Source organism: Geotrypetes seraphini, chromosome 8 (assembly GCF_902459505.1).
Source record: "Geotrypetes seraphini chromosome 8, aGeoSer1.1, whole genome shotgun sequence".
NCBI classification, from domain to species: Eukaryota; Metazoa; Chordata; class Amphibia; order Gymnophiona; family Dermophiidae; genus Geotrypetes; species Geotrypetes seraphini.
In genome coordinates, this window is record NC_047091.1 from 56,974,736 (window position 1) to 57,002,277 (window position 27,542).

The window sequence follows — 27,542 nt, forward strand, 5'->3', positions numbered from 1 at the left end:
AGGTCTTTTGTTTTAAAAGTTAAATCCAAAAACAAAACAAAGAAACTGAACTTGCAGACTGTAATCTGTTCGAACAGTGGTTAACCCAAAAACTGAAAAGAAAAACCAGGTTTTTAAAAAAAACTTAGATGCAATACAAATTTGTAGTAAATGAAATGTATATTCTGTTTGTACTAGTACTTCTTTGAATTTTTTAAATTAATTTATTTCTCTTCATCTCTTTCTGGTGAGGCACATTTCTTTCTTTTTCATATAAAACACTAATAAATTGCATTACACATAAATGCCTTCATATTTACAAAGAAGGCCTTCTGCCCTTACTGTTTTGTTTGCTCTGCTGGCAGAAAAATGAGTACCCCATGTATAGGCCGAAGGAAATGCTGATGTGCATTTTTGTACGTTTTAAAACTCCTAGATAAGCTGCCCCATTAGATAAGCCACATCATCTCCTGGACAGCTTCCGGCTGCCTCCTCCAATCACGCTGTACAGGGCAGGAGAGATGTTTTTGATCTCAAGCCTCACCCCATGCCGCTTCCTGAATGGCTGCCGTCAGTTTCTTTCCTTTTCCTGTTTAAAACCTCAAGGCAACATTCCTATTTTTAACCCCTGAGAGAATAGTTTCTCCTTCCATTCACAGTGCAGCTGTTATATTCTCAGGAACCTTTAAGGTTCTTTTCAAACAGCTCTACAGTTAAAAACTGACTTTTACAATTTCTCAGCCTTGAACTGAACTTTTGATAAGTTACTATTCAGTAACTATAAACTGCTAATTAAACAACTAATGTTTTAATATACGTTTCTTTGGTTCCCAAACGATTTTGTTCAAAATGTTTCACTTCTTAGGAAACCTTTTTCATTATCCTAAAGCTTCCGAATCCTACCTGTTGTGAGTTTCAAGAAAAACACCCTAAACCAGTGGTCTCCAACCCGGGGCCCGGGGGCCACATGCAGGTACTATTTTGAGGCCCTCGGTATGTTTATCAATCACAAAAGTAAAATAAAACAGCTTCTTGATCATGTGTCTCTTTAGCTATAAATGACAATATTATTATTAAGACTTAGCCAAAAGGAAAGATTTATAAACTATAAAGAGTTTTACCTCATGAAAAAATTGTCATTTCTTTAATAAGACATTAACTTTTTTCTGAGGCCCTCCAAGTACCTACAAATCCAAAATGTGGCCCTGCAAAGGGTTTGAGTTTGAGACCACTGCCCTAAAGTGTTCCACTCACACTACAGACACACATTCTCATTTTCACTCCCTTTACTCAGACTCAATGAGCAGCTCTTCAGTTTGCTTCTTGTCTCCTTGTTAATAACAGTTACCGTATTTGCCGGCGTATAAGACGACTTTTCAGTACCTTAAAATCCTCCCCAAAGTCGGGGGTCGTCTTATACGCCGGGTACTGTTTACATGCCCTTACTTTACATGCCCTAACATCTCCTTCCTTACCTCCTTACGGTGCTTACGGTACTAGTAAACCTGCCGGGACATCAGCGGGGCCATGGCGGGACATCAGTGTGACAAGGGTGCCAGCTCCTTCATCCTGCGCAGCGGGAAGCAGCGGCGCTCTGGCCCCACCCCTTTACGTCTCTCGCACATGCGGCCGTGTGTGGAGTCTAGCCCTTAAGGAAGTTGCGGGGGCGAGCAGGAGGCGTGCCGCTGTGTATGGCTGTGTAGGGCTGGCACTCCTGTCCCATTGATGTCCTGCAATTTTACAGTTTACATTAAAGGCAGTGTGTAATAAAATACATAGTGCAACTATAGTACTGATAAAGTACCGTATGGTATGGTACTATCCATATATGGATAAGGGTGGACCAGACTGCTGCTAGTGAGATGGAGACAGGGAGGGCACCAATCAAATCAGGTTTGTATACAGCCAACCACAGTACGGTACTTATTTGTTGTGCAGAAGGTGTGCGGAAGAAGGGGTAGTCTTATATGGCGAGTATATAACAAACTCTATATTTTAAGTGTAAAAGTTGGGGGGTCGTCTTATACGCCCAGTCGTCTTATACGCCGGCAAATACGGTACTCTCTCAACTGCCACGCCTCAGCCAGCCTCCTGGTTTGTTCCAGCCAATCAGTTTCATGCATAGACATTCCATAGGAATGCTTGCACATTTACAACATTACCTTTGCTGAATAATAGAAAGTTAAGTCTTTTATAACTTGCCAGGTCTTTTCTATCCCAAGTCAACTATAAAATATATTTGTATTTGCTCTACATTCTTCATTAAACAATAAAAACAAATAAATTAACATATTATGCATCCAGCATCTTATAGTAATCAATATCTTCATCTGTTTACAGGCAAGTTTCTACAAATAAGGTTTTCAAGAGTTGTTTTTTTTAATTGCCATATACTATTCACCATTCTTAACTACCCAGCTAAGTTGTTCCATAATTTTACTCCAGCTACAGAAATAGCTCTAGTTCGAGTGTCTGTATATGCATTTATCTGCATGCAGGCAAAAACTGTTTATGTAACATCAATCACAAAATCTATTTTTCTCTTCAGCCTGCTACCATAGAGGCCTTTTGAATTCATTGCAATGTCTTTCAGATCTTTCTCGAAAAACACATCAACAAAGGCAGATTCTGTTTGATTTCCTTCATTCTGTATATGCTCAAACACTAGAAACAAGAACATTTGGTTCTCTGGTTCTCAGTGTCAATCTGCTAATGCCATTTGCTGCTAAAGCCTTACCATCATCCTGTAAATGTTTTTATGGGATTTTGTTAATGTTTTATTGTGTTTGTTCTGTCGAAATATGTTTTAGTATTTTTAAATATGTATACATGTAATTTTGTAAACCACATCGTTTTTATGCGGTATATACATTTTTAAATAAAATAAATAAAGAGTTTTCCTAGGGAAAATCACTGTTCCTTTCCTGCACTCTCACATCTTCCTCAAGCCTCTCAAGATTTCTTCAGGCATTCTTTCTCACTTCTCTCTCTGGTCCTTTCCCTACCTACTGTAGGTGTGAACAGAGGCATTCTATAGCCTATCTCTGCTTACCTTTTTGGAGGACAAGAAGTAAAAGAGCTTGAACTTGGTACTGCACTTTTACCAGTATGATTCAATGCTCCTACACTACCCATCTCTGGCATTGAAACTGGAATATCACTGCATTCATATTCATTTGATAAGCCAACACATCCTGGCTTATGACAGTCACATAGTTCTGCAACTGAAGGCTTGACAATTTGTACTCTATCAGCAAAAACACTCTTGGAATGAACATCTTCATCACAGAAATCATTGACAGTAGATGCATCACCTCTGTCGTTATTCCTAGGCAAGGTCAAATGCACAGTGGCTTGCCTATTCCTCTCTTCAAATATTCCTTCAATGAGAATAGGAACTTTGTTTACTTCATATCTTAAGTGTGTATTCTCTTCTTCATGGCCAATAAAGGCCTTGGTCTGTGTCTCTAATTTCATTTCCAAATCAGTTTTCAGACAGGAATTCAAACCGAGTAAGAATTATTTCTGTTCTGTCAATTCTTGTATGCTAGTAAATATCTCTTTACATTGCTTCAGATAACTAATGGCCTCTTCTATCAAACTGCGAACTCTATGAGCATCGGGGGCAGCGCGGGCCATTCAGCGTGGCTCACCACGCTACAAACTGCTAGCGCAATTTGATAGAAGAGGCCATGGGCAGCGGAACGCTTTATTGTTTGGGGGAGCCCAAAATCTCCCCCCTGACTCCACCCAAGCCCCGCCCCGCCCCCACCTAAGCCCCACCCCTGACCCCACCTCCATAATAACGATAGTATTAATTGTAATACCATTTTTTCCCATTCATTTTTCCATATATACACATAGTATAATCTTATTAACAATACATAATGGTTAAACACAAAATTAAACTACACAAAGAACACTGTATGCTTCTCAACATTCATTCCTACCAGAACACCTGGCCTCAATCACACATGCAGAACACAGATAATAACCTCCATGCAAACACAAGACCACAAAGTAAAAGTACTAATATACACAAACGAAACCCGAAGATGTCAGACTCTACATGCATTATAACACCTGAGAAATAGAAAGAAATTAATTTCTTCCTGAACAGTGCAAAATATAGACAGCAGATATAAATTCTCAAAACTGACACATTTCAAACAGTAAATTGAAAATAAAATCATATTCCCTACCTTTGTTGTCTGGTGATCTAATCATCTTTTCCCAATCTATGGTTGCACTTCTTTCTGTCTGTGTTCTTGTGTTTCCATGGCCTTCTTATCCATTTGCTGTTTTTCTCTCCTTCCTCACTTTCTGCCCTACATTCATCTTTGGCGTCAACTTTTAACATTCAACTTTCTTATATTTTTCTGCTTTCTTTTCAAAATCTACTTTTCCGTGTCTTCCCTTCCCATCTATCCATGAGTATCATCTTCTCTCTCTTTCTTCTCCCCTATTCCCATCTACACTTCTCCCTCCATATCCACGGGGGATAGGGACAGAGGTGGCCCGCAAATATTAAAAAACCGCAAATAATATTCTGCCCCTAACCCCCCTTTCCCCCCCCCGGGATATTTTATGCCCTGTAAGCTCCCCTTTAAGCCTTACCTGGTGGTCTAGCGGGTTTTCGGGGCAGGAACAATCTTCCCATGCTCCTGCCCCGTGCAGATCACTCATAGGAAATGGTTGCCTTGAGCTCCCGTCGTAGTCTCAAGCAACTCAAGGAGACAGGAAGAGAAATATAGGGTTGGAAAGATGATAAAGAGTATCTGGAGAGAGGGATGGAGTGAGCAGAGAAAAATGTCTGGTGAGAGAAAGAGAAAGAAAGAGAACAGTGAAGAGGAGAAGTAGAGAAGCAAGAAGGGGAAAAGAAGTAAATAAGAAAATAAGAAAATGGGTACATGCGGGCAAGGCAGGGCATGGTGGGGTAGCCTGGGCAGAGGGTGCAGGCCTTCAGGGATGGTGGCACAGGCCTTCAGGGGGAACAGGCAGGCCTTTGGGATGGGGGCAAGCCTTCAGGTAGGGGCCCTGGTATAGAAGTACACGGAAGGAGGGGTGGGTTTCAAAGATACGTGCATATGCCGGACTTTGGGGGGAAGAAACAATGGGTCTAAAAACAGAGGAGAGGGAGAGAGATGGTGGCTCTCTGTGCTAACAACTACTAGCACGATTTCGTAGAAGAGGGGGATCATTTTCAGAGCCTCCAACAAATTTTGAACTTTTGTGAGGCCCCTGCAGATTGTGAGGCCCTAAGCTGTAAATTGTTTAGCTTATAGGTAAATCCAGCACTACTGTGAGTAACCTGAAAAGCTTCTTATTCAAAGATGCTTTCTGTCTTTAATTTTTAATTTTTTTTAACCTAATATCTTTTTACTATTTCCCGCTTAGTAAAACAAGATAAGCGATTATATCAAATTTTAATAAAAACATGAAACTATAGCAGTAGGTTTCCCTATGAGCAGACCCTGATTGAGGTTGTAGTTTAGCCACCTTATGACAGGTGGCGCTAACCTGCTATGTCAGAGACTGAGTCAGAAGGGTGGTTTTCAAAACTGACACCGTAATGCTTTGTCTTCTTTTCTGCTTTGTAGCTGTATGATCTGTTTCCCAGCATTATGCAGTTCATGCCTGGACCTCACAACAAGATGTTTCAAACTTTTGAGGAACTTAAAGAATATATCTCACAAAGAGTAAAAAAGAACAAAGAGACTCTGGATCCCAACAATCCTCGGGACTTCATCGACTGTTTCCTCATCAGAATGGAGAAGGTACACAAGTGCTTTGGAAAATGCAAATGTAGATGACCTGAAAGAAGCATTGGTCAGTTGGAGGTCAGATGACCTCAAAGATGATTTTTTTTTTTTTCAAAATGCATTGAAACAGAAAATGCCAAATGAATTTCACTTGACCTCATGTTCCCTCAGGGTCATTCAGTTTTAACTCAACCTTGCTAAGTTATAGATGATTTATTGAACCTAGAATTGAAAAGCCACAGAGGACAATTTTCAAATAATTTAACCACTTTGAGTTTGATGATTAGTGCTTATATTCAGCAGCACTAATAGTTAAGATAAATAATAATAATAATTTTATTCTTATATACCGCCAAAGCCATATAAGTTTGAGGCGGTTTACAGCAAGAGGCACTGGACAATCAGTGAAGAGGTTACAATCAAAGTCAGCAATACAATCTTATATAATCTATATATATATAAAATCGGAGGTATGTATATGTGTATGTATGTGTGTGTGTATGTGCTGCGATCACGCAAAAACGGCTTGACCGATTTGAACGAAACTTGGTATGCAGATCCCTCACTACCTGGGATGATATGTTCTGGGGGTCTCGCGGCCCACCTGCACACGTGGGCGGAGCTACAAACATAAAATCAGATTTCACCCATTCATGTCAATGGAAAAAATGTAAAAAGCTGCCATTCTCACAGTAATTCAAAAACGGCTTGACCAATTTGAATAAAAATTGGTATGCAGATCCCTCACTACCTGTGGTGATATGTTCTGGGGGTCTCGCGGCCCACCTGCACATGTGGGTGGAGCTACAAACAGAAAATCGGATTTCACCCATTCATGTCAATGGAAAAAATGTAAAACGCTGCCATTCTCACAGTAATTCAAAAACGGCTTGACCGATTTGAACGAAACTTGGTATGCAGATCCCTCACTACCTGGGGTGATATGTTCTGGGTGTCTCCCGGCCCCCCTGCACACGTGGGCGGAGCTACAAACAGAAAATCTGATTTCACCCATTCATGTCAATGGAAAAAATGTAAAAAGCTGCCATTCTCACAGTAATTCACAAACGGCTTGACCGATTTGAACGAAACTTGGTATGCAGATCCCTCACTACCTGGGGTGATATGTTCTGGGGGTCTCGCGGCCCTCATAGAAACATAGAAACATAGAAATAGACGGCAGATAAGGGCCCACGGCCCATCTAGTCTGCCCACCTTAATGTCCCTCCCCTACCTTTGCCCTGTGAATAGATCCCATGTGCCAATCCCATTTTGCCTTAAAATCAGGCACGCTGCTGGCCTCAATCACCTGTAGTGGAAGACTTCCAGCGATCAACCACTCTTTCAGTGAAAAAGAATTTCCTGGTGTCACCTCGTAGTTTCCCGCCCCTGATTTTCAACGGATGCCCTCTTGTTGTCGTGGGACCCTTGAAAAAGAAGATATCTTCCTCCGCCTCGATGCGGCCCGTAAGATACTTGAACGTCTCGATCATGTCTCCCCTCTCTCTGCGCTCCTCGAGCGAGTATAGCTGTAATTTGTCAAGCCGTTTTTCGTATGGTAGATCCTTGAGTCCCGAGACCATCCGGGTGGCCATTCTTTGCACCGACTCCAGTCTCAGCACATCCTTGCGATAATGCGGCCTCCAGATTTGCACACAGTATTCCAGGTGGGGCCTCACCATGGATCTATACAATGGCATAATGACTTCCGCCTTACGACTGACGAAACCCCTTCGTATGCAGCCCATGATTTGTCTTGCCTTGGACGAAGCCTGCTCCACTTGATTGGCAGACTTCATGTCCTCACTGACGATTACCCCTAAGTCTCGTTCTGCTACCGTTTTTGCTAGGATCTCGCCATTAAGGGTATAAGACTTGCATGGATTTTGGCTGCCCAGGTGCATAACTTTGCATTTTTTGGCATTGAAGTTGAGTTGCCATGTCCTAGACCATCGCTCCAGTAGGAGTAGGTCGTGCACATGTGGGCGGAGCTACAAACAGAAAATCAGATTTCACCCATTCATGTCAATGGAAAAAATGTAAAAAGCTGCCATTCTCACTGTGACCAATTTGGACGAAACTTGGTATGCAGATCCCTCACTACCTGGGGTGATATGTTCTGGGGGTCTCACGGCCCACCTGCACACGTGGGCGGAGCTACAAACAGAAAATCAGATTTCACCCATTCATGTCAATGGAAAAAATGTAAAAAGCTGCCATTCTCACAATACAGTGGTGCCTCACACAACGAACTTAATTGGTTCCAGGAGCAAGTTTGTTATGCGAAAAGTTCGTTATGTGAAACGCGTTTTCCCATAACAATACATGTTAAAAAAAATAATTCGTTCTGTAGCATAAAATATGCTAAGATGACATAAAAAAAGATAAATTTTTGGTTATTATTTTTATTTAGATACATCTAAAAACATAATTGTTTTTTAAAACAACACACATTTTTTAAATTTAAAGACAGACTAAGTAGAGTCTAATTTTACAGTGAGAGAGGGCAGAGTCTCAGCGGCAAAAACTGGGACTTAACTGTTCATTTTTTTTTTTTTTTCTACCGTGTTTCCCCGATGATAAGGCAGGGCCATCAAATAAGACAGCCCCCCCTTTTTAGAAAAAAATGTAAAATAAGGCACCCCCCCGCAAATAAGCCACCCACCGATACCTGCGCTTACCCGAATCGGGTGGTACGGTGGGTGACTCCGTGTGGTCCCTGGCACCCCCGACACGATCGGGGCAAGAGGGAGCTCAAGCCCTCTTGCCCCCCCGACTCCCCGACACGATCGGGGCAAGAGGGAGCTCAAGCCCTCTTGCCCCCCCGACTCCCCGACACGATCGGGGCAAGAGGGAGCTCAAGCCCTCTTGCCCCGCCGATTCCCCAACTCCCCGACAATATCGGGCCAGGAGGGAGCCCAAGTCCTCCTGGCCACGGCGACCCCCTAACCCCACCCTGCACTACATTACGGGCAGGAGGGATCCCAGGCCCTCCTGCCCTCGACGCAAACCCCCCCTCCCCCCAACGACCGCCCCCCCAAGAACCTCCGACCGCCCCCCCAGCTGACCCGCGACCCCCCTGGCCGACCCCCACGACACCCCCTACCCCCTTCCCCGTACCTTTCTGTAGTTGGCCGGACAGACGGGAGCCAAACCCGCCTGTCCGGCAGGCAGCCATCGACGGAATGAGGCCGGAGTGGCCCATCCGTCCCAAAGCTCCGCCTACTGGTGGGGCCTAAGGCGCCTGGGCCAATCAGAATAGGCCCGGAAGCCTTAGGTCCCTCCTGGGGGCAGGGCCTGAGGCACATGGTCGGGTTGGGCCCATGTGCCTCAGGCCCCGCCCCCAGGAGGGACCTAAGGCTCCCGGGCCTATTCTGATTGGCCCAGGCGCCTTAGGCCCCACCAGTAGGCGGAGCTTTGGGACGGATGGGCCAATCCGGCCTCATTCCGTCGATGGCTGCCTGCCGGACAGGCGGGTTTGGCTCCCGTCTGTCCGGCCAACTACAGAAAGGGCCAGGGGGGTCGCGGGTCGGCTGGGGGGGCGGTCGGAGGTTCTTGGGGGGGGCGGTCGTTGGGGGGAGGGGGGGTTTGCGTCGAGGGCAGGAGGGCCTGGGATCCCTCCTGCCCGTAATGTAGTGCAGGGTGGGGTTAGGGGGTCGCCGTGGCCAGGAGGACTTGGGCTCCCTCCTGGCCCGATATTGTCGGGGAGTTGGGGAATCGGCGGGGCAAGAGGGCTTGGGCTCCTTTTTGCCCCGATCGTGTCGGGGAGTCGGGGGGGCAAGAGGGAGCCAGGCGGAGAGAGGGCAGTTAAGCGCAGTGCCTGCGCGGAAGGATGCAGCTCGGGCGACTTCGTTGTGTGAAACGAAGTTCGTTGTACGAATCAAGACATAAAGTTCGTTGTGCGCAGCGTGCGCTGTGCGAGGCGTCCGTTGTGTGAGGCACCACTGTAATTCAAAACCGGCTTGACCGATTTGAACTAAACTTGGTATGCAGATCCCTCACTATCTGGGTTGATATGTTCTGAGGGTCTCGCGGCCCACAACTCTATTTTGCTTGCTCAAGGGTGGGTTCACCCAATAATTTATATGTTCTTGCTCCAGGAGGTGAAACTAAAATTGTTGTTTATAATCACGTTTTGCGTTAGTTGTATTGTATTCATTTTGTCAAATATTTCACTTTATAATTTGAATATTGTACTTTTTATTAAGCTGTAAAAAAATACTTTCATTCACCACTATAAAGTATCTTTATTTGAATCCATTTACAGTGTTATTGCTATAATTAAATACCCGTACAACGCCGGGGCATCAGCTAGTAAAGAATATGAAAGCTAAAAGGTTCATAGAGTTACAGGATTGAATAAGAAGTGGTGAGTAGATTCTTAGTTAACAAATCGATTGAACAGACTTGTTTTTAATAGTTTTCTAAAATTGAAGTAGGATGAAGAGTGTGCGAAAACATTACTAAGCCAGTCGTTACATTTGCTTGCCTGAAAGGCAAGAGTTCTGTCCAAGAATCTTTTGTAGTGGCAGGCTTTTATTGTCGGATAGGTGAACAGATGAATTCTTCGTGTGGGCCTAAGATAATTTGCCAGATTGAAGTGGGAAACCAGGTAAGTGGGAGCCAGACCAAATATTGATTTATAACATAGACAAGCGAACTTAAACAGGATTCGCGCCTCTAGGGGCAGCCAATGGAGTCTTTGATAGTAGGGGCTTATGTGTTCCCAATTTTTCAGCCTAAAGATCAGTTGAACCTCCGAATTTTGAATAACTCTGAGTCTTAGAATGTTTTTTTTTAAGGAACCCAAGTAAATAATATTGCAATAATCGAGCAAGCTCAGGATGGATGATTGAACCAGTAAGCGGAAGGATGGTGCATCAAAGTATTTTCTGATGGTTCTGAGTTTCCATAGAACCGAAAAACATTTTTTAACTAGTAAGTCTGTGTGTGCATTTAGAGTGAGGTGGCGGTCCAAGGTGACTCCCAGGATTTTAATGGAGTGGTCAATAGGGAAGTCCTGACCATTCAGGGAGATCAAGGAGTCTTTGATTTTGTCATTAGGGCTTGCCAGGAAAAATTTAGCTTTGTCGGTGTTGAGCTTCAATTTGAATTCGGTCATCCATTGTTCAATTTCATTTATCTCGGAGGTCAGAGAAGTAAGGGGAATAACAATGGTAATATCGTCAGCATAGATATAAAATTTAACCTTTAAGCTATGTAGTAGGTTCCCCAATGAGGCAAGGTAGATGTTGAACAATGTGGGGGAAAGGGGAGAGCCCTGCGGGACTCCACAAGAGTTAACCCAACTAAAGGATATTTTATTGTCACTGTAGACTTGATATGACCGTTTGCTCAGAAACCCCCGAAACCATTTTAATACGTTACCTGAAAGACCAATTGATTCCAGACAGGCAATCAGAATAGCATGGTCAACTAGATCGAAGGCACTACTTAGGTCTAGTTGCAGGATAAGAGCACTTGTACCCTGGCTGAATAAGGTATGGAGAAAGTCTAGAAGTGATGCCATGACAGTTTCAGTGCTGAATCCGGAACAAAAACCAGACTGATAGTCATGCAGTATGCTAAATTTGTCCAGATGCAATACTAGATCCTGGTTGACCAGTCCTTCCATTAGCTTGACGAATAGGGGAGTGCTCGCAGTTGGTCTGTAATTAGATGTCAGTTTGGTAGATTCTCTAGGGTTTTTTACAATTGGGGTGATCAAAATCTGGCCTAGATCCTCAGGGAAAGTACCGGTTAGTAAGAGAAACGAGAGCCAGTTTTATAGCTTGGCTTTGAAAGAGATAGGAGCGACTTTCATAATGTTTGGGGGCAGCAATCTAATCTACAGTAGGAAATGGCGTATTTCGCGTAATGTTTGGAGAATTGCTGCCAGGATGGTGTAGTGAAGTTATTCCAGGCCATGTCTACCCTAGGGTCATCTTTGTGTTGGGCAAGCGGGTAGTCCAAAAGGTTGGTTGAGGAGCCTGCTAGTTTGGATCTCAAATTGATGATTTTGTTGTTGAAAAATTCAGCCAGATCATCTGCAGATGGTGGGGAATCAAGGGTAGGACAGGATAAGGCCTGTATGTCATAGAGATTGTTGACTAATTCAAAGAGATTTCTACTATTGGTGTTCGGCGATTCAATTTTTTGAGTGTAAAAGTTAGAGCGTTTCTTTAATATTAGTTTTTTGTATTCGTTTAATTTTAGTCTCCAATTTGACCTCCCCACACTGTCCCCTGATTTCAACCATTGTCTTTCGAGTTTCTGTAACTCCCGTTTCATATTTCCTAACTCTGTATCGTACCGGCCATCCAGATTCTTGTTTCTTATTTTTCTTAGTTTAGTGGGGCCATTTTGTTTAATATTTGTGTACTCATGTTGGCCCAGGAGTCTGCCGAGAAGGAGTCTGAGTCTGGGCTAGAAGATAGGTCATAGTTCTGTGCTAGCAACCATTTTTTTAGGTCTTTTTGTCACCTTGGGTTTGTGTGGGGGGCGTCTTACTTGCCAGTAGAAATTGAAACTGCATAAACGGTGGTCTGACCATAGCGAGTCGGTCCATATTGCTTTGTTCCAGTAAATCTTAGGATTAGCTGGTTCTTTGGTGGAAAAAGTGACAAGATCTACCTGGTGGCCTTTTTGGTGGGTCTTTTCTGGAGGCGGCACAAAGAAATCAAGTGAAGAAATGAAGGAAATTAGATCTTTGGAGTCAAAGCCATACTGGGTCAGACCAATGGTCCATCTAGCCCAGTATCCTGTTTCCAATCCAGGTCACAAATATCGTGCAGAAACCCAAATAGTAACAACATTCCAGAATCTCAGAATAACAAGATTTCTGAACCCCAGAGAGTAGCAACATTCCATGCTACCAATCCCAGGGCAAGTGGTGACTTCCCTTCTATCTATCTCAATAGCAGATTATGGACTTTTCCTCCGGGAACTTGTCCAAACCTTTTTCAAATCTATCTAAACAGACTCTTTCCTCTTTCTCCAGGCCAGATTTCCTCTAGCACCGCTGTAAATGGTTTCATAACTTAACATCTTGTAGCCATTCTTTCAGCTGTAAATCACTTGGAGGGGCATTTTTGATATGATGTCTAAACCTGAGTTTAGACATTTTACAGAACACACACAAAAATTCAGTCCCAAACATGCTCATATTCCAAACTGCAACATTTACTAATTATGACCCCGGACTACAAAACATTCAGAAAAGAAATAAAGACTCTACCTTCAAGAAATTCCTGCAAACGACTTAATACCGCTAGCTCCTTTCCACTTCCCAATACCTTCCCATTTCCCAAAGCAACCTCATCTACTCCTTATCTCCTCTAGAAATTACCAGACATCTTCTTCATGTAATATGTTTTTTGTAATGCTTTTGTAAACCGCCTTGAACCGCAAGGCAATGGCGGAATAGAAATCTCTAATGTAATGTGTTTGTGCCCTTTGCATCTATCTTTTTGAACCATTAAAAAAAAAAAACAAAAAAAACACCCCAATAGAAAAATACACTAAACAAGACATTGGGATGTAGAAGGGACCAGCATTTGTACTAGAATGGCCACATAGACATCCCTGGGCAAGTCACTTAATACTTCATTGCCACAGGTACGTCAGATTGTGAGCCAACAGGGACAGATAGGGAGAAATACTTGAGTACCTGAATGTAAACTGCTTAGGCTATAAGCCAGGGGTATCAAACTCAGGCCCGTAGGCCAAATCTGGTTTGCGAGAAAATACCAAATATCTACTAGAGCTGGCCCAATGGTAGACAGTATTTTGACCCAATCGGCTCATGTCCCCATTAGGCACGTCATCACGTTTGATGCTTTTACAAGTTCCCGTGGCGTTCTCCGGCTCTCTTCACAGTCTCACACTGTGTCATAGTAGCACTGGACTCTTCTGCAATTGTTTTTTTTGGTAAGTATTGATTTTTTTCATTATTTTTTCTTCTTTTTAATCCCATGTTGTATAGTCTTTTGATCACGTTCTAATTTTGGCATTTTGTTTTCTGGTACTCATTCTTTTCCGGTGCTAGTGTTTTTCTGTTTTCCTATTTGTTTGCTTTGCTTCACGTAATGGTTTTTATTATGATTATATTTTTACGCTTTTTCAAACATATGTTGCTAATTCACATGGTATTTTATCTCGTCCCTTTTTGGTTTTAATCCTGTTGTAGTTTTTCCATTTTAAGTTTGGCTCAGCTATTTTACATCAATCATGGGCTAGTTATACCTTACATCATTGTTTTTTAAACATTAGGTCTACAGTTTCCTTTTGGAGTTGTACAATTATAATGGCGGAATAGAAATCACTAATGTAATGTAATTATTATTTGGATTATCTTTTTTTTATTAAAAGTTTGCTGAGAAGGAAAAACTTCCTGAATTGTAGATATTTTTTCAATAAATATTAAGTCTGGCCTGTGAGTTTGACACCCCTGCTATAAGTGTTGTATAAATACTAATATAAATAAATAAGTCCCAGCAGAGCAGTGGGGCACCTTAGGGGACACTGCAGTGAACTTCACATAAAAGGTCCCAGGTACATGTCACCATAACCCCCTTATACTGGACCCAACGGTACATCACAATAGTGGCCCTTATGCCTGCAGGTGTCACCTCACATGTAGGTGCAGTTTAGAATGGGGTATGGTCCTGAGTCCCCATCTCTAGGGGGTACTACAGTGAACATCGCATTAAAAAGTCCCAAGTACACATCTCACCATAATCTACATATATTGTATGGTGAGCCTTCCCAAAAAAACTACTGTTCCTACATAAAATGACACCTTCAGGCAAAAAAGCTATTGTGGTGTATAGGTGAGTTATGAAGGGTTCACCATACAATATAAGCATGAGATGTGTGCCTAGGATCTTTTAATGTGACATTCACTGACGTTCACTGCAGTACCCCCTAGAGTGCCCCTCTGCACTGCTCAGATGTCTGTGATTAGTTTGCTAAGAATCCTGGCTGCTTGTAGGTCCCAATGGCTTGTTTGTTTGCGTTTTTCATTTGGATTTTTTTTTTTTTTCAAAATGGTAAAAAAATGATAGCTGCACCAAGGGCGAACACAACTAGAAATGATCATTTTTGAAACTAAAAGTTAAATGTTTTGCTGTTTCAAAAATGGTCATTTTCTCTACTGCACTTTTAATCAGCTCATCAGTATGGTCACTCTTAAGTCGTGGAGGGGCATTTTCGAGAGGACGTCTAAGTCTGGGTTTGGACATTTGGGGAAAAATGTCCCCAAATGTCCAAACCCAGACTTAGACGTCCTCTCAAAAACGCCCCTCCATGTCTTAAGAGTGACCATACTGATGAGCTGATTAATTGCACCAAACCCTTCAAGTTAACCATATAAATTCTTCTGAATATCAATCTCGATGTTAGCAGCTAGACAGTTACAGAAGAAAATTTTGCAGAAACACCAAATGACTGTTGATCTGACAGAAGATTTCAATTCTGAGAATAGGATTAGACTTTGCATAGTCCTTAGGAGAAATGTTGCCCACTTGCTTTCACAAATTTTCCCACCTTTTATGAAGCCGTGTTAAGCTTTTTTATCCCTGGCCCTGGCAGTATTAGCTCCAATGCTCATAGAATTCCTATGAGCGTCTGTGCTAATACTGTCACAGCTAGCGATAAAAAGCCTAATATGGTTTTGTAAAAGGGGGGATGGGTATATTTGCTCCTATCGTGAAGGTATGAGGGCTTGTGGGTTGAATGCAGGTAAAACATCAGAGAATTGACTTGTGCAGTTTGTCTTTAAAAACTGCAGTTTGGTCATTCTGGATTTGTACAGATAGTGATATCTTTCAACCTTAAGGGCAGCTACAAGCCAAAAGTGCATAAAACAACAATCCATGATCCTCTTTTTGCAAATACTTCAACAACTATGTGACTTCCTTGAGTCATCTGAATTTTGAATTGATTGTGAGCTTCAAAAAATTATTCTGTTTCCAATATTGACTAGGCCAAGTCATAAGTACCTAAAAGCAGCAGATTCCATGTTATTTATCCTCAGAGATTAGTTGTGCTTTCCCTGAGTCTACATTAATAATGATTCATGGACTTTTCCTCCAGGAATTTGTTCAAGACTTAAAAATACTGCTACACTAACTGCTTTTACCATACCGTAACCCATCTTTGCCAGCAGTGGATGTCAGAGGTAGCAGTTAACAGTGATGATAAGGTAGCAGTTAACAGTGGTGACATGTTTCAATATCTTATCTGCTTCTTATCTAATTCTATGAATATCTATCTTGAAGTTAGTGTCAGTCTGATCAAGGCAAGCTTTGCTTCTGGATGCTTATAGAAGGAGCATGGTTTTTGTGATAAAAAATGGTGAATAAAGTTAGATGTCCTGGCAGTCTAGATGTTTTGGAGACCAAAACGTCCAAGTAGGCAATTCCCCCCCTCCAAAAAAAAAATTAAAAAATTTGGACATCACATTTGAAAATGGACATTCTTTAGCGTCCCTCCAGACCGGCACAGAAACAGATGGATTTACACTTCTCTGCCAGCAAGTGGAGACTGAGACACTAACCTATGACTACAGTATAAGTGGGCTGTGCAGTCCCTCGTACACTCAGTCTTTTCTCAGTCTTCAGCAGGTGGAGTGGTAAGATTGTGTAGTCTGTGCTGAGATTTGTTTTGGACCTGTTGGATCTGATTAGGGAATTTTTCTGGTCCCTTTTGCTATCCGGATAGAGCTTGGGTGACCCTCTTGGGGGTACTACTGACCTCGGGGATGCCATATTCGAAAGGGTCAAGTCCCTCCCCCTACCATTTCCCCCAACTCCCCTATACTGACACTGACTACAGTTTAGAGTGCCATGTGGGGTCTGCTCTAACTTGAGACAGTTGGTGAGCTGTGAGAATTTTTTTTTTTAAAAAAAGCAAAAGACACAAGAAATTTCTGTGCTTCCAAATTTAGATGTTTAGAGGTGTACAGGTACATCCAAGTCAGACTTAGATGTCCTTTTCGAAAATGGCCCTCATTGTATTCAAAATATCTAAGTCATATCAAGTCTGAGATGGAAATGGGAGAAATGAGATGAGGCAAAGGTGGGAGGGTAAGAATGAAAAAAGAGCAAGGGTGGAAGATTGGGATAAAGAGAAGGGGAGGAGAAGGTAGAGATAAAGGCAAAAAGATGAGATGAGATGCGATTGGCAGACATTGAGATAAAGGTGAGGGGAATAGTGAGATGGATGTGGAATAGAGTGAAAGATGGATGAGGGGAAAGGGCAGAGACTGGGAGAGAAAGCAGGACCGGAAACCATGATGAGGGAGGGCAATAAGAAGAGAAGGAAGAAGATAGTGGGAGACACCAGTGGGAGGTGGGGGGGAGACCCCAGCTTGAGAGAGAAAGAGCAAGAAAAAACAAGTTGTATAAGGACTAAGAGATGGTATGAAAAGAGAGAAAAGTTAACCAGAAAGGGAAAGAGAATAAGAAAGGAGTGAAGAAATAATAAAATAATCTCAAATATGAGTCTTCATCCCTCTAGTGGCATTGTTCTCACTCTCTGTTAGGAACTTGTTATCATTACTGAAGCCATCACTCTTTTGTCCTTTATTTTTGCAGGAAAAAGAAGATAAAGACCCTTGCTTTGTCATGGAGAATCTGGTTTTGTCAGTGTTGGATATATACATTGCAGGAACTGAGACAATTAGCAACACTATAGCATATGGATTACTTCTACTTATGAAATACCCAGAAATAGAAGGTAATATCCCTCTCTCTCCTTTAACAGCAACTTTAACTATAATTCTGAAAACAATCCAGAAGGATAGACCTAGATTTATGCACAGGCCCACTAATTCTGTGCTTTAAGCAACTTACAGCAATTCTCCCTCTCTTTTCTTCCTGCCGTTGTTCCTTCTCACCCACACCATGAACCTCTACTTACATCTATGCCCAAGTCCTTTGATATTTCCCTCCTACTACCCCCTATAGTCCAAAGGCTCAAGTTCAAGTGATGCTATCATTAGGTGACAATGAACTTAGTTCATAGGCAACGCAGTGGTTCCCTTTTCCCATAGGATTAGGATTACCATATGGCTCCACGAAAAGGAGGACGTATTCCAATGTTCCCTCTAAGGATTGATGAGGTGTGTGCAAAAAAAAATATGCATGACCGACAAGTTACATACTCCACAAATTTATGAGCAGGCGCGGAGGATGCATTTTTAAACAAATGTAGTTTATCCTTGTACTCCTTATGTATTTTTCCTTCCAATTTTGTTGTAAATCTGCTATTCAATGCTGTAAATCTGCTTCTAATTTTGTAAACCTACCTCTAATTTTGTTGTAAATCTGCTACTCAATGCAGATCATTTGCTAATTGATGTAAACCGCCTAGAACTCACTGGGTATGGCGGTATATAAGAATAAAGAATAATAATAATAATAATAATAATAATAATATTTTTAATCATCTATGGATATGTTTGTATGTTTATTGTTCAAATGGTTTTATTTATTTCCCAAAATTTATTTTTGCTATACGCATTGAAAATATTTGATATTGCGTTTAAATCTAAATCTCAATAAACTTGAAACGAGTGCCCGTGAGATTGTGGGAGGGTTAAATACTTAAAACTTAGAAGAATAACAATTTACTTAAAGTTTTTGCTTCGCCAGCTTTCTGGTATCTTTATATACAGTGGCGTACCTAGCATATGTAACACCCGGGGCCCATCATTTTTTGGCACCCCCCCCCCCCCATCTGTACGAAAAACATGATTTTTAGTAACAAGCCACACGTCACACATGAGTACCTAGGAAAAGGCAGCATCTTACATATTGCAGTGAGCAGTACATCAATACACTCATTGTAAAACTAAACAAGCCAGACCAGCACAGATCAATCCTACACCGTCAATCCTAACAGAAAACCATGTCTTTCGAACACACAGAACAAAGAAAACACCTTCGCCTAGTATGGAATATGTAATCACAAACTAACCCTTCCCCCTTTTACAAAACTGTAGTGTGGATTTTAGCCACGGTGGTAACAGCCCTGACGCTCATAGAATTCTGAGCATCAGAGCTGCTACCACCACGGCTGGCGCTAAAAATCGCTCCACAGTTTTGTAAAAGGAGGGATAAAATAGAAATACACAGCTTCAACGCTCTAGCTCAGGGGTGCCCAAACTTTTTGGGCTTGTGAGCTACTTTAAAATGACCAAGTTAAAATGATCTACCAACAATAAAATTAAAAAACACAAAGCACACTATACGCTGAGAAAATGTTAATTATCATTCCTATTCTGGGTTTTTTTCAAAGAGGTCAAGGCAGATGACTCTATGCATTGTCACCTCAGTAACAACCATACAAAAATAGATAAATATACCCCCCTTCCTTTTTATTAAACCACAATAGCAGTTTTTAGCGCAGGGAACTGCGCTAAATGCCCAGAGCTGCTCTCGACGCTCATAGGCTCCCTGCGCTAAAAAACACTATTGCGGTTTAGTAAAAGGGGGCCATAGTGCAAAATATAGACAACATATATAAATTCAGACACATTTTGATCACTAAAATTAAAATAAAATCATTTTTCCTACCTTGTCTGGTGATTTCATGAGTCTCTGGTTGCACTTTCATCTTCTGACTGTGCATCCAATCTTTCTTCCCTTCTTTCAGCCTGTATGTTTTCTCTCCTCCAGACCTCATTCTCTCCCCTAACTTTTTCTTCCTCTCTCCCTGCCCTTTCTTTCTTTTTTCTCTCTTGATGCGCCCTTTCTTTTTTCTGTTTCCCTTCTGTCTCCCTGGTTGCCCCATTTCTTTCTCCCTACCCTCCACAAAGCTACTGCTGCCACCATCGGGGGAAACAGGCCCCAAAGCCACCGCCGCAACCATCGGGGGAAACAGGCCCCAAAGCCACCGCCGTGGCTGCCCCAAGCTCTCTCTGCTTCCCCCGACATCAATTCTGCCATCGGAGAGGAAGTTCCGTCCAGCCAGGCAGCGATTGGCTGGCCCGAACTTCCTCTCTGACTGCAGCCTTAGGAGGGGTGCACAGCCGGGGCGGACTGCCCCCCCCCCTTGGTACACCACTGAAGACATGGCAGCGGCTCCTCTCACGAATCCCCACCTGCATCGGAAGTCCGATGCAGTCGGGGATCTTGACAGGAACCGCCGCTGCATCTTTCAACTTTAAAATACCCCTAAGGCCTGTCACCGCTTCCTCTCACCTCCGCCCGCCCTCAAGTGAGCGACAGGAGACAACGTATGAGCGATGCCATTGAAAATAGTGAGCAATCGCTCATGCGCTCAGCTTAGAGGGAACACTGAATTTGAGACATTCGAGTTTTACTTCCTTTGAAAGCAATTTCTCTATCCGTCCTTCTTTTTCTGGAGCCATATACTGTAGTAACCATGCATAGGATTCCATGCAGGTGAGATGGCCTATAAGCACATGACCAGAGAGATGACTCGGTCACCATAGTTACAATATTCTTATAACAGTGGAATTAGAGCCCTGAGTTCCTTGGAGATGACAGAAGGACAAGGATTAGAGGAAAACAACAGAAGAGGAGGATCCACAATGAGTAGGTTGGGAATTGGATTATAGATTCAGTGAGAGGAGGGGAATTAGATCAAAAGCTTATTGAGGGAGACAAGAATTGGGTTGGCGCTGGCACCTATCCGCCCCCCATGCTATGCTCGCAACCTCCCTTCCATGCCCCCCAGTACCTATTTAAAATCTTCACCAGCTTGAGCAACTACTTCTAGCCTGCTGCTCATGCTAGCCTGGCTTTGTCTGAAATCACTTCCAGGTCAAGGGACCAAAAAGTGGCATCAGAGGGAAAGCTAGCGCAAGTATCAGGCTGGAGAAGCTGCTCACACTCATGAAGGCAAAGATTTTAGGAGGTATGGAGTGGGAAGGGAGGGCACAAGTGTGGTGAGGAGGGCATGGGGGGTGGCGTGGAAGACCGAGAGGAGAGCACTGGGGGGGGGGGGGGTGCCACTGCCTCAGGTGCCTCCTACCCTCGCTACACCACTGGGTGCGATTACTTACATCAGGTCAATAGCTGATGTAAATGGGCATGCTTAAGTACACATCCAATGTGGACAACTGAAAGTAGTCTATAAATACCAAGTCACTTGGTGCATGCCCATGGCCTGTCCATTTTCTACTCATGCACTTCTTGCAGTTTCATACCATTGTACTTATGCATCATGTCATAGAATAGCTCATAGTGCATATCTGCCAATTAGATTGGCACTTATACGCACAACCAAAAAAACGAGACTGTGGAAAGTCAATGTTCACATATAACTGCAAGCCCCTATTTATAAAATGTCTCCCTACGCTCCTCGAGAGTATAGAGCTGCAATTTGTTCAGTCTTTCTTCGTACGAGAGACTTGTACGAAGAAAGACTGAACAAATTGCAGCTCTATACTCTCGAGGAGCGTAGGGAGAGGGGAGACATGATTGAGACATTTAAGTACATCACAGGACGGGTCGAGGTGGAAGATGATATCTTTCTTCTCAAAGGACCCTCGAACACAAGAGGACATCCGCTCAAACTCAGGGGAGGGAAGTTTCGTGGAGACGTCAGGAAGTACTTCTTCACGGAACGAGTGATAGAGCATTGGAACAAGCTTCCAGTACAGGTGATCGAGGCCCGCAGTATCCCAGACTTCAAGAATAAATGGGATACCTATGTGGGATCACTGCGAGGGTCATACCAATGAATAGGGTCGCTAGGATATAGACTTAATAGAGCAGGTCAGTAGAGTTAAGGGGGCCAATAGACTTAAAAGGGTGGGTCAATGGTATGGGCAGACTTGATGGGCTGTAGCCCTTATCTGCCGTCATCTTTCTATGTTTCTACCAATAATGCCAAAGGGTGGCAAAACCAAAATTCTACCTTGCTGAAGAAGAAAAAGAAATTTCACACTAAAGGTGACGTATTATATACATGGAATGACCTTCTGGTAGATGCAAAACCGGCAGTTAAATTTGACAAGTCCTGATCCAAGCAGAGGATCTTTATTGAATGGGGTCATGAAGGTCAAAAGCAGAGATTTGGTAGAACTCTGTATTAGGTAAAGAAAATAGGCAACATTGATAGACATTGTGGTCTTTGCCTGTTATTACAGTCTTTTGGTATTATGATTAATCCTGCAAATGTTGGTATAGGAACATTAAACCCTTTCTGTAAAAAAAGTATTTCCTTAGATTACTCCTGATAGGCTCAGGAGTAATCTAAGGAAATGCATTTTTACAGAAAGGGTGGTAGATGCGTGAAACAGTCTCCCAGAAGAGGTGGTGGAGACAGAGACTATGTCTGAATTCAAGAGGGCCTGGGATAGGCACTTGGGATGTCTCGGAGAGAGAAAGAGATAATGTTACTGCGGATGGGCAGACTGGATGGGCCATTTGGCCTTTTAATTGCCATCATGTTTCTATTATGAGCTCGTCCAATATTGGTCGCCGTATCTTAAGAAGGATATGGCGTTAGTCGAGAGGGTTCAAAGGAGAGCAACACGTCTGATAATAGGTATGGAAAACTTGTCATATTCTGAGAGATTGGAGAAGCTGGGTCTCTTTTCCCTGGAGAAGAGGAGACTTAGAGGGGATATGATAGAGACTTACAAGATCATGAAGGGCATAGAGAGAGTAGAGAGGGACAGATTCTTTGAACTTTCGAAAAATAAGAGAACAAGAGGGCATTCGGAAAAGTTGAAAGGGGACAGATTCAAAACAAATGCTAGGAAGTTCTTCTTTACCCAACGTGTGGTGGACACCTGGAATGCGCTTCCAGAGGACGTTATAAGGCAGAGTACGGTACTGGGGTTCAAGAAAGGATTGGACAAATTCCTACTGGAAATGGGGATAGAGGGGTATAGATAGAAGATTACTGCACAGGTCCTGGACCTGTTGGGCCGCCGCGTGAGCGGACTGCTGGGCACGATGGACCTCGGGTCTGACCCAGCAGAGGCATTTCTTATGTTCTTATGTTAGGACAGATAGGGAAAAATGCTTGAGTACCTGAATAAATTCATGTAAACCGTTCTGAGTTCCCTTGGAAGAACAGTATAGGAAATTGAATAAATAAATAAATATCCTTTATGCTATACATAACTTGTGTGCTCTGGAAGGCATATTATAAATTAAAATTGGACTCAAGGAATAAAATTTACTCCAATAAGACTGTTTCAGTTGTTTAGGTCTTGCCACATCTGGGTTGGTCGAACTGGCATTTTGGCCATCATGCCTTTGCTTTCTTCAGGGTATACTGGGAGGTATGCTGTTTATCTTTATATGGTGTGAGTCCTCGAGCCTGATTGGCTGGGACAGGAGAGTCCATTGGTCACAAATATGAATTTTAAGAAATGCTCTTCCATAAAGCTGGATTATATGTTCTCTTAGGCTTCCACGGCTGGCATCATGATTGTTGCAGTTGTCTGGCCAATCAGGTTTGAGAATCCACACTATATAAAGACAAACTGCAGATCTCCCAGCACACATGAAGAAAACCACAGCATGATGGCTGAAATGTTGGTTCGATCCACCCAGATGTGGCAAGACCCAGACAACTACAGCAATCATGACACCAGCTGCAGAAGCCTAAGCGAACATGCCCTAACCTAGCTTTATGGGGAGAACATCTTTAAAATTCAAGTTTGTGAGCAATGGACTCTCCTGCCAAAATTCAAATTCATGACTAACAGACTTTCCTGCTTCAAGCCTCAGCCAATCAGGTTTAAGGACCCACACTATAGAAAGGCAAACTGCAAACCTCCCTGCACATCCTGAAGAAAAACTTTGGTTCTACCTATCCAGACACAGCAAAACCTAGACAACTGCAATAATCATGATGGCAGCCATGGAAGACTAAGAGAACATATATTCCAATATTTTTAGACCTCGGATGAGAAGCACTTCAATTTCTTCTCTGACAATTGAGAAAATTAAGCAGGAAAGTTGATACCTTCTATTTTTCAAACCCTTCTAATTTCTTAACAGCAAAGCTGCATGAGGAGATTGACCTTGTGATTGGACGAAACCGCAATCCATCCATAGAGGACAGGAGCAGTATGCCATACACCAATGCCGTCATACATGAGATCCAGAGGTTCGGTGATATCTTTCCAATGGGAGCGGCACGCACTGTAAATAAAGATACCCCTTTCAGGGGCTACCAGATTCCTAAGGTAAGGTTTCCCCAGTGACTCCATTTGTATTGCAATATGGACTATGGATGGCCACCCATTGACATGGTAAGAAATACTGTCTCTCAACAAAATGCACTGAGTAGATATTGACTTTGAGATCTTAAGTGTCTGACAGGACAATATCTGAAAATAGACTGATGTGTAAATCCAGGCTTTCTAAAATGTGGTTTTCTATGTTTATTTGGGGTGTACATTTAAATGCCAGAATTTCCATGTGCAAATCATAAAAAGAGCTTCTAAAATAAGAGCCTAGGGGCCTCATTTTCAAAGCATATAGATGTCTCAAAATGGCCAAAGAAACAGCCATCTGCCAAACATGTCCAAACTGCAATTTTCAAAAGGCAGAACTTGGATGTCCTATACTGTAGTTTGTCCAAATAGCAAAGGGGTGTGTTTTGGACATGTTTAGAATCAACCAAGGAGTTGACCCCTTAAATCCACAGGAAAACGGAAGTCCAGCACAAAAAAACTGTGGAGTCTGATATTGCTGATGCAGACTTTATTTTATCAAAAAGTATAATCCACATTTGAACAGTGAAAATCATCCACAACTTTTAAAAGAATTAAGAGGACCCAACACGGTCCATGCTTTGAAAGTAATGACTTCCTCAGGGGTCCTATGGGTATAAATTTATATATGAATATGAGGTATTGAGTGGGGGGGAAGGGAAGGGAAGCAGCGTGCACATGTGACAGTGTGGGGAGGGCAGTGGGAAAGGAGCAGGGGGGAAAGGAGGATGGGTACCTGTGCCCTCACCAAGACAGCATCTGGGGCGGATTGCCCACCCCCACCCCCTTATTATGCCACTGCACTGCACTAACCACTAGGCTGCCCTTCAGGTCTGTAGGGATGTCTGTGTGGCCATTTCTGAAAAATGCTGCCAGATAGATGTTCTTGCCCCTATTTTTTGGCATTCATAAGTTGGTGTTTTATTTTAGAAAATGGCTGTTCATTTTGGATGTTCTCACATATTTTCAAACAGGAAATCCCAACAATTTTCCTGTTCAAAAATGGTTCTGAGATGGATGCTTTTTGTTTTATGGACATTATGAGCAACATGTCCTGATTCTGACTTGGACGTTCTTTTGAAAATGTTCTCCACCTCCCTTAATTAAGTAAATCTACCACAGTGAAATTGTTATTGGTTCATTCTAGCTTTAAAAAAATGACAGGTAGGTTTGATTTTGTGTTGACTGTTTTGGTTACTGGTTTTAAGGATACCATTGTGTTGACCATGTTGGGAACGGTATTACGAGATCCAAAGCATTTTCTTGACCCAGAAAACTTCAACCCGAGAAATTTCTTGGATGAAAATGAAGAATTCAAGAAAAATGATGCATTTTTACCATTTGCCACAGGTAAACATGTTTTTCTATTGCTGTATTGTCTCACAGGGAAGTCTCCTGCTCAGAACTCTGGTTTGCTGTTTGCTCAATAGGACATAATTATTCCTGCTAGCTAATTATTAAGGAGGTTTTTTTAAATTAAAGGTTAACACATGTTATCTGCCATTTTATTCCTATGGGACCTGCTGCAGATAGCTTGCGCTAATCTTTAGTAAAACAACCCCTAACTTTCTAAGAACATCTGATGTGTCTACACTAAGGATCTACTACTACTTTTTATTATTTTGATAGCACTACCAGATGAATGCAGCGCTGTACATTAAACATGCAAGAGACAGCCCCTTCTCAAAAGAGCTTACAAGTTACAATCTAATTATGACAGACAAAGAGGACAATAAGGGTGAATCTATGCACACTGCTCAGGTAAAGAATTACAAAGGGAATGATGAGGCAGAAAGGGTAGGGGACTATAGAAGGAATGACATGCAGATATGGGTGCTGTACAAGTGGGTTGGGTTAGGACTTAAATGCAGCTTCAAAAAAGTGGGCTTTCAGCATGGATTTGAATACCACCAGAGACAGAGCCTGATGTACCGAGTCTCTATTGTCTGTACCCTTTTTCTCTACAGCTAACTCCCGACTCTGTCCCTTCTACCTTGCTTTGCCATATGCCTGGAACCAGGCATATGGCAAAGCAAGGTAGAAGGGACAGAGTCGGAAGTTAGCTCTAGAGGAAAAGGGTACAGACAATAGAGACTTTACCAATGAATAGAGTTCCTAGGTGGAGTATAGTGAGAGATAAGGGAGGAGAGATACTAAGGAGCTGCAGAGTAAATACACTTGTAGGTCAATAAAAGGAGTTTGAACTGTATGTGGAAGCGGACAGGAGCCAGTTAAGTGACTTAAGGAGAGGAGTAATGTGAGCAAAACAACACTGGTGGAATATGAGACAGCATGCTTTCCCTGGATAGATAGCATTGATTGTTGCTACTCCTTGGGTTATGGCCAGGTACTAGTGACCTGGATTGGCCACCATGAGAACAGGCTACTGGGCTTGATGGACATTTGGTCTGACCTAGTAAGGCTATTCTTATGTTCTTATGTAAGCCAAGTATAGGACAATTAAGCCATTGTAACATCACTGATGAGGTTGGCTCTGAGGCAGTGTGGAATGAGGCTTTATGACATCACAGTCTCAGCTCTGGAATTTTGCTCTCATTGGTGTTCCAGAATCTTGCTATTCTTTGAGATGCTGGAATGTTGCTATTCCTTGGGTTTTGACTAGGGACTAGGAATCTGGAGAACAGGCTACTGGGCTTGATGGACCATTGGTCTGACCCAGTAAGGCTATTCTTATGTTTTTAGCAGAAGACCTGTGAAAAGAAAGTTGCAGTATTCCAGGTGAGAGGTGATGAGAGCATGGATAAGGGTCTTAGCAGTGTGCTCAGAAAGGAAAGGCCAGACTTTAGTGGCATTGTAGAGAAAGAACAACAAGTTTTGGCAGTCTGTTGGATATGAGAAGAAAAGGAAAGAGATGAGTCAAAGATGACTCCAAGGTTGCGAGCCAATGATACAGGGAGGATGAGAGCATTATCCACTAAAACAGAGAGCAGAGGAAGAGGAAAGGCGGGTTTAGGAGGAAAGATAAGGAGTTCAGTCTTGGCCATGTTAATTTTAGATGACAGTGAGACATCCAGATAGCAATGTCAGACATGGAAACTGAGACTCTGGCCTGCATTCCTGTACAAATTTCAGGTACAGAGAGGTAGATTTGTGAGTCATCAGCATAGATGTGATACTGGAAGCCATGGAAGGAGATTAGAGCACCAAGGGAAGAAGTGTAGATGGAGAAAAGAAGATGTCCCAGGACACTTCCCTGAGGTACACCAGCCGATAGCAGAATGATACGGAGAAGGATCCTCCAGAACTTATGCTAAAAGTATGATGGAAAAGATAACAAGAAAAGCATGAGATAACAGAGCCCTGAAACCAAGCAACAACAGCATATTGATGAGTAGGCGGTGATCTATAGTCAAAAGCTACAGATAGATCAAGGAGAAAGAGGACGGAGTAGAGGGCTTTGGATTTGTCCAGGAACAGGTAATTGGAGGCTTTAGCATGGGCAGTTTCTGTAAAATGAAGAGGGTAAAAACCTGATTGAAGTGGGTTGAGGATAGCTCGAGATAAAAGATCCAGTGAGGGTTTCTTGAGGTGTCAGGTACAGTCGCAGTAGAGAGCGATAGGTTGAGGAT

At 42.7% G+C, this 27,542-nt stretch overlaps 1 protein-coding gene across 1 annotated transcript in view; it reads left to right on the plus strand.

Moving 5' to 3' along the window:
• The window catches only part of LOC117365249 (cytochrome P450 2G1-like), a 46,956-nt gene that overhangs the window by 17,770 nt on the left and 1,644 nt on the right, over positions 1 to 27,542 (plus strand). Inside the window, exons 5-8 of the mRNA XM_033955433.1 lie at positions 5,580 to 5,756; positions 17,339 to 17,480; positions 23,735 to 23,922; positions 25,161 to 25,302. Coding sequence (XP_033811324.1) covers positions 5,580 to 5,756; positions 17,339 to 17,480; positions 23,735 to 23,922; positions 25,161 to 25,302 — 649 coding nt within the window. The remainder of the gene's footprint in view (positions 1 to 5,579; positions 5,757 to 17,338; positions 17,481 to 23,734; positions 23,923 to 25,160; positions 25,303 to 27,542) is intronic.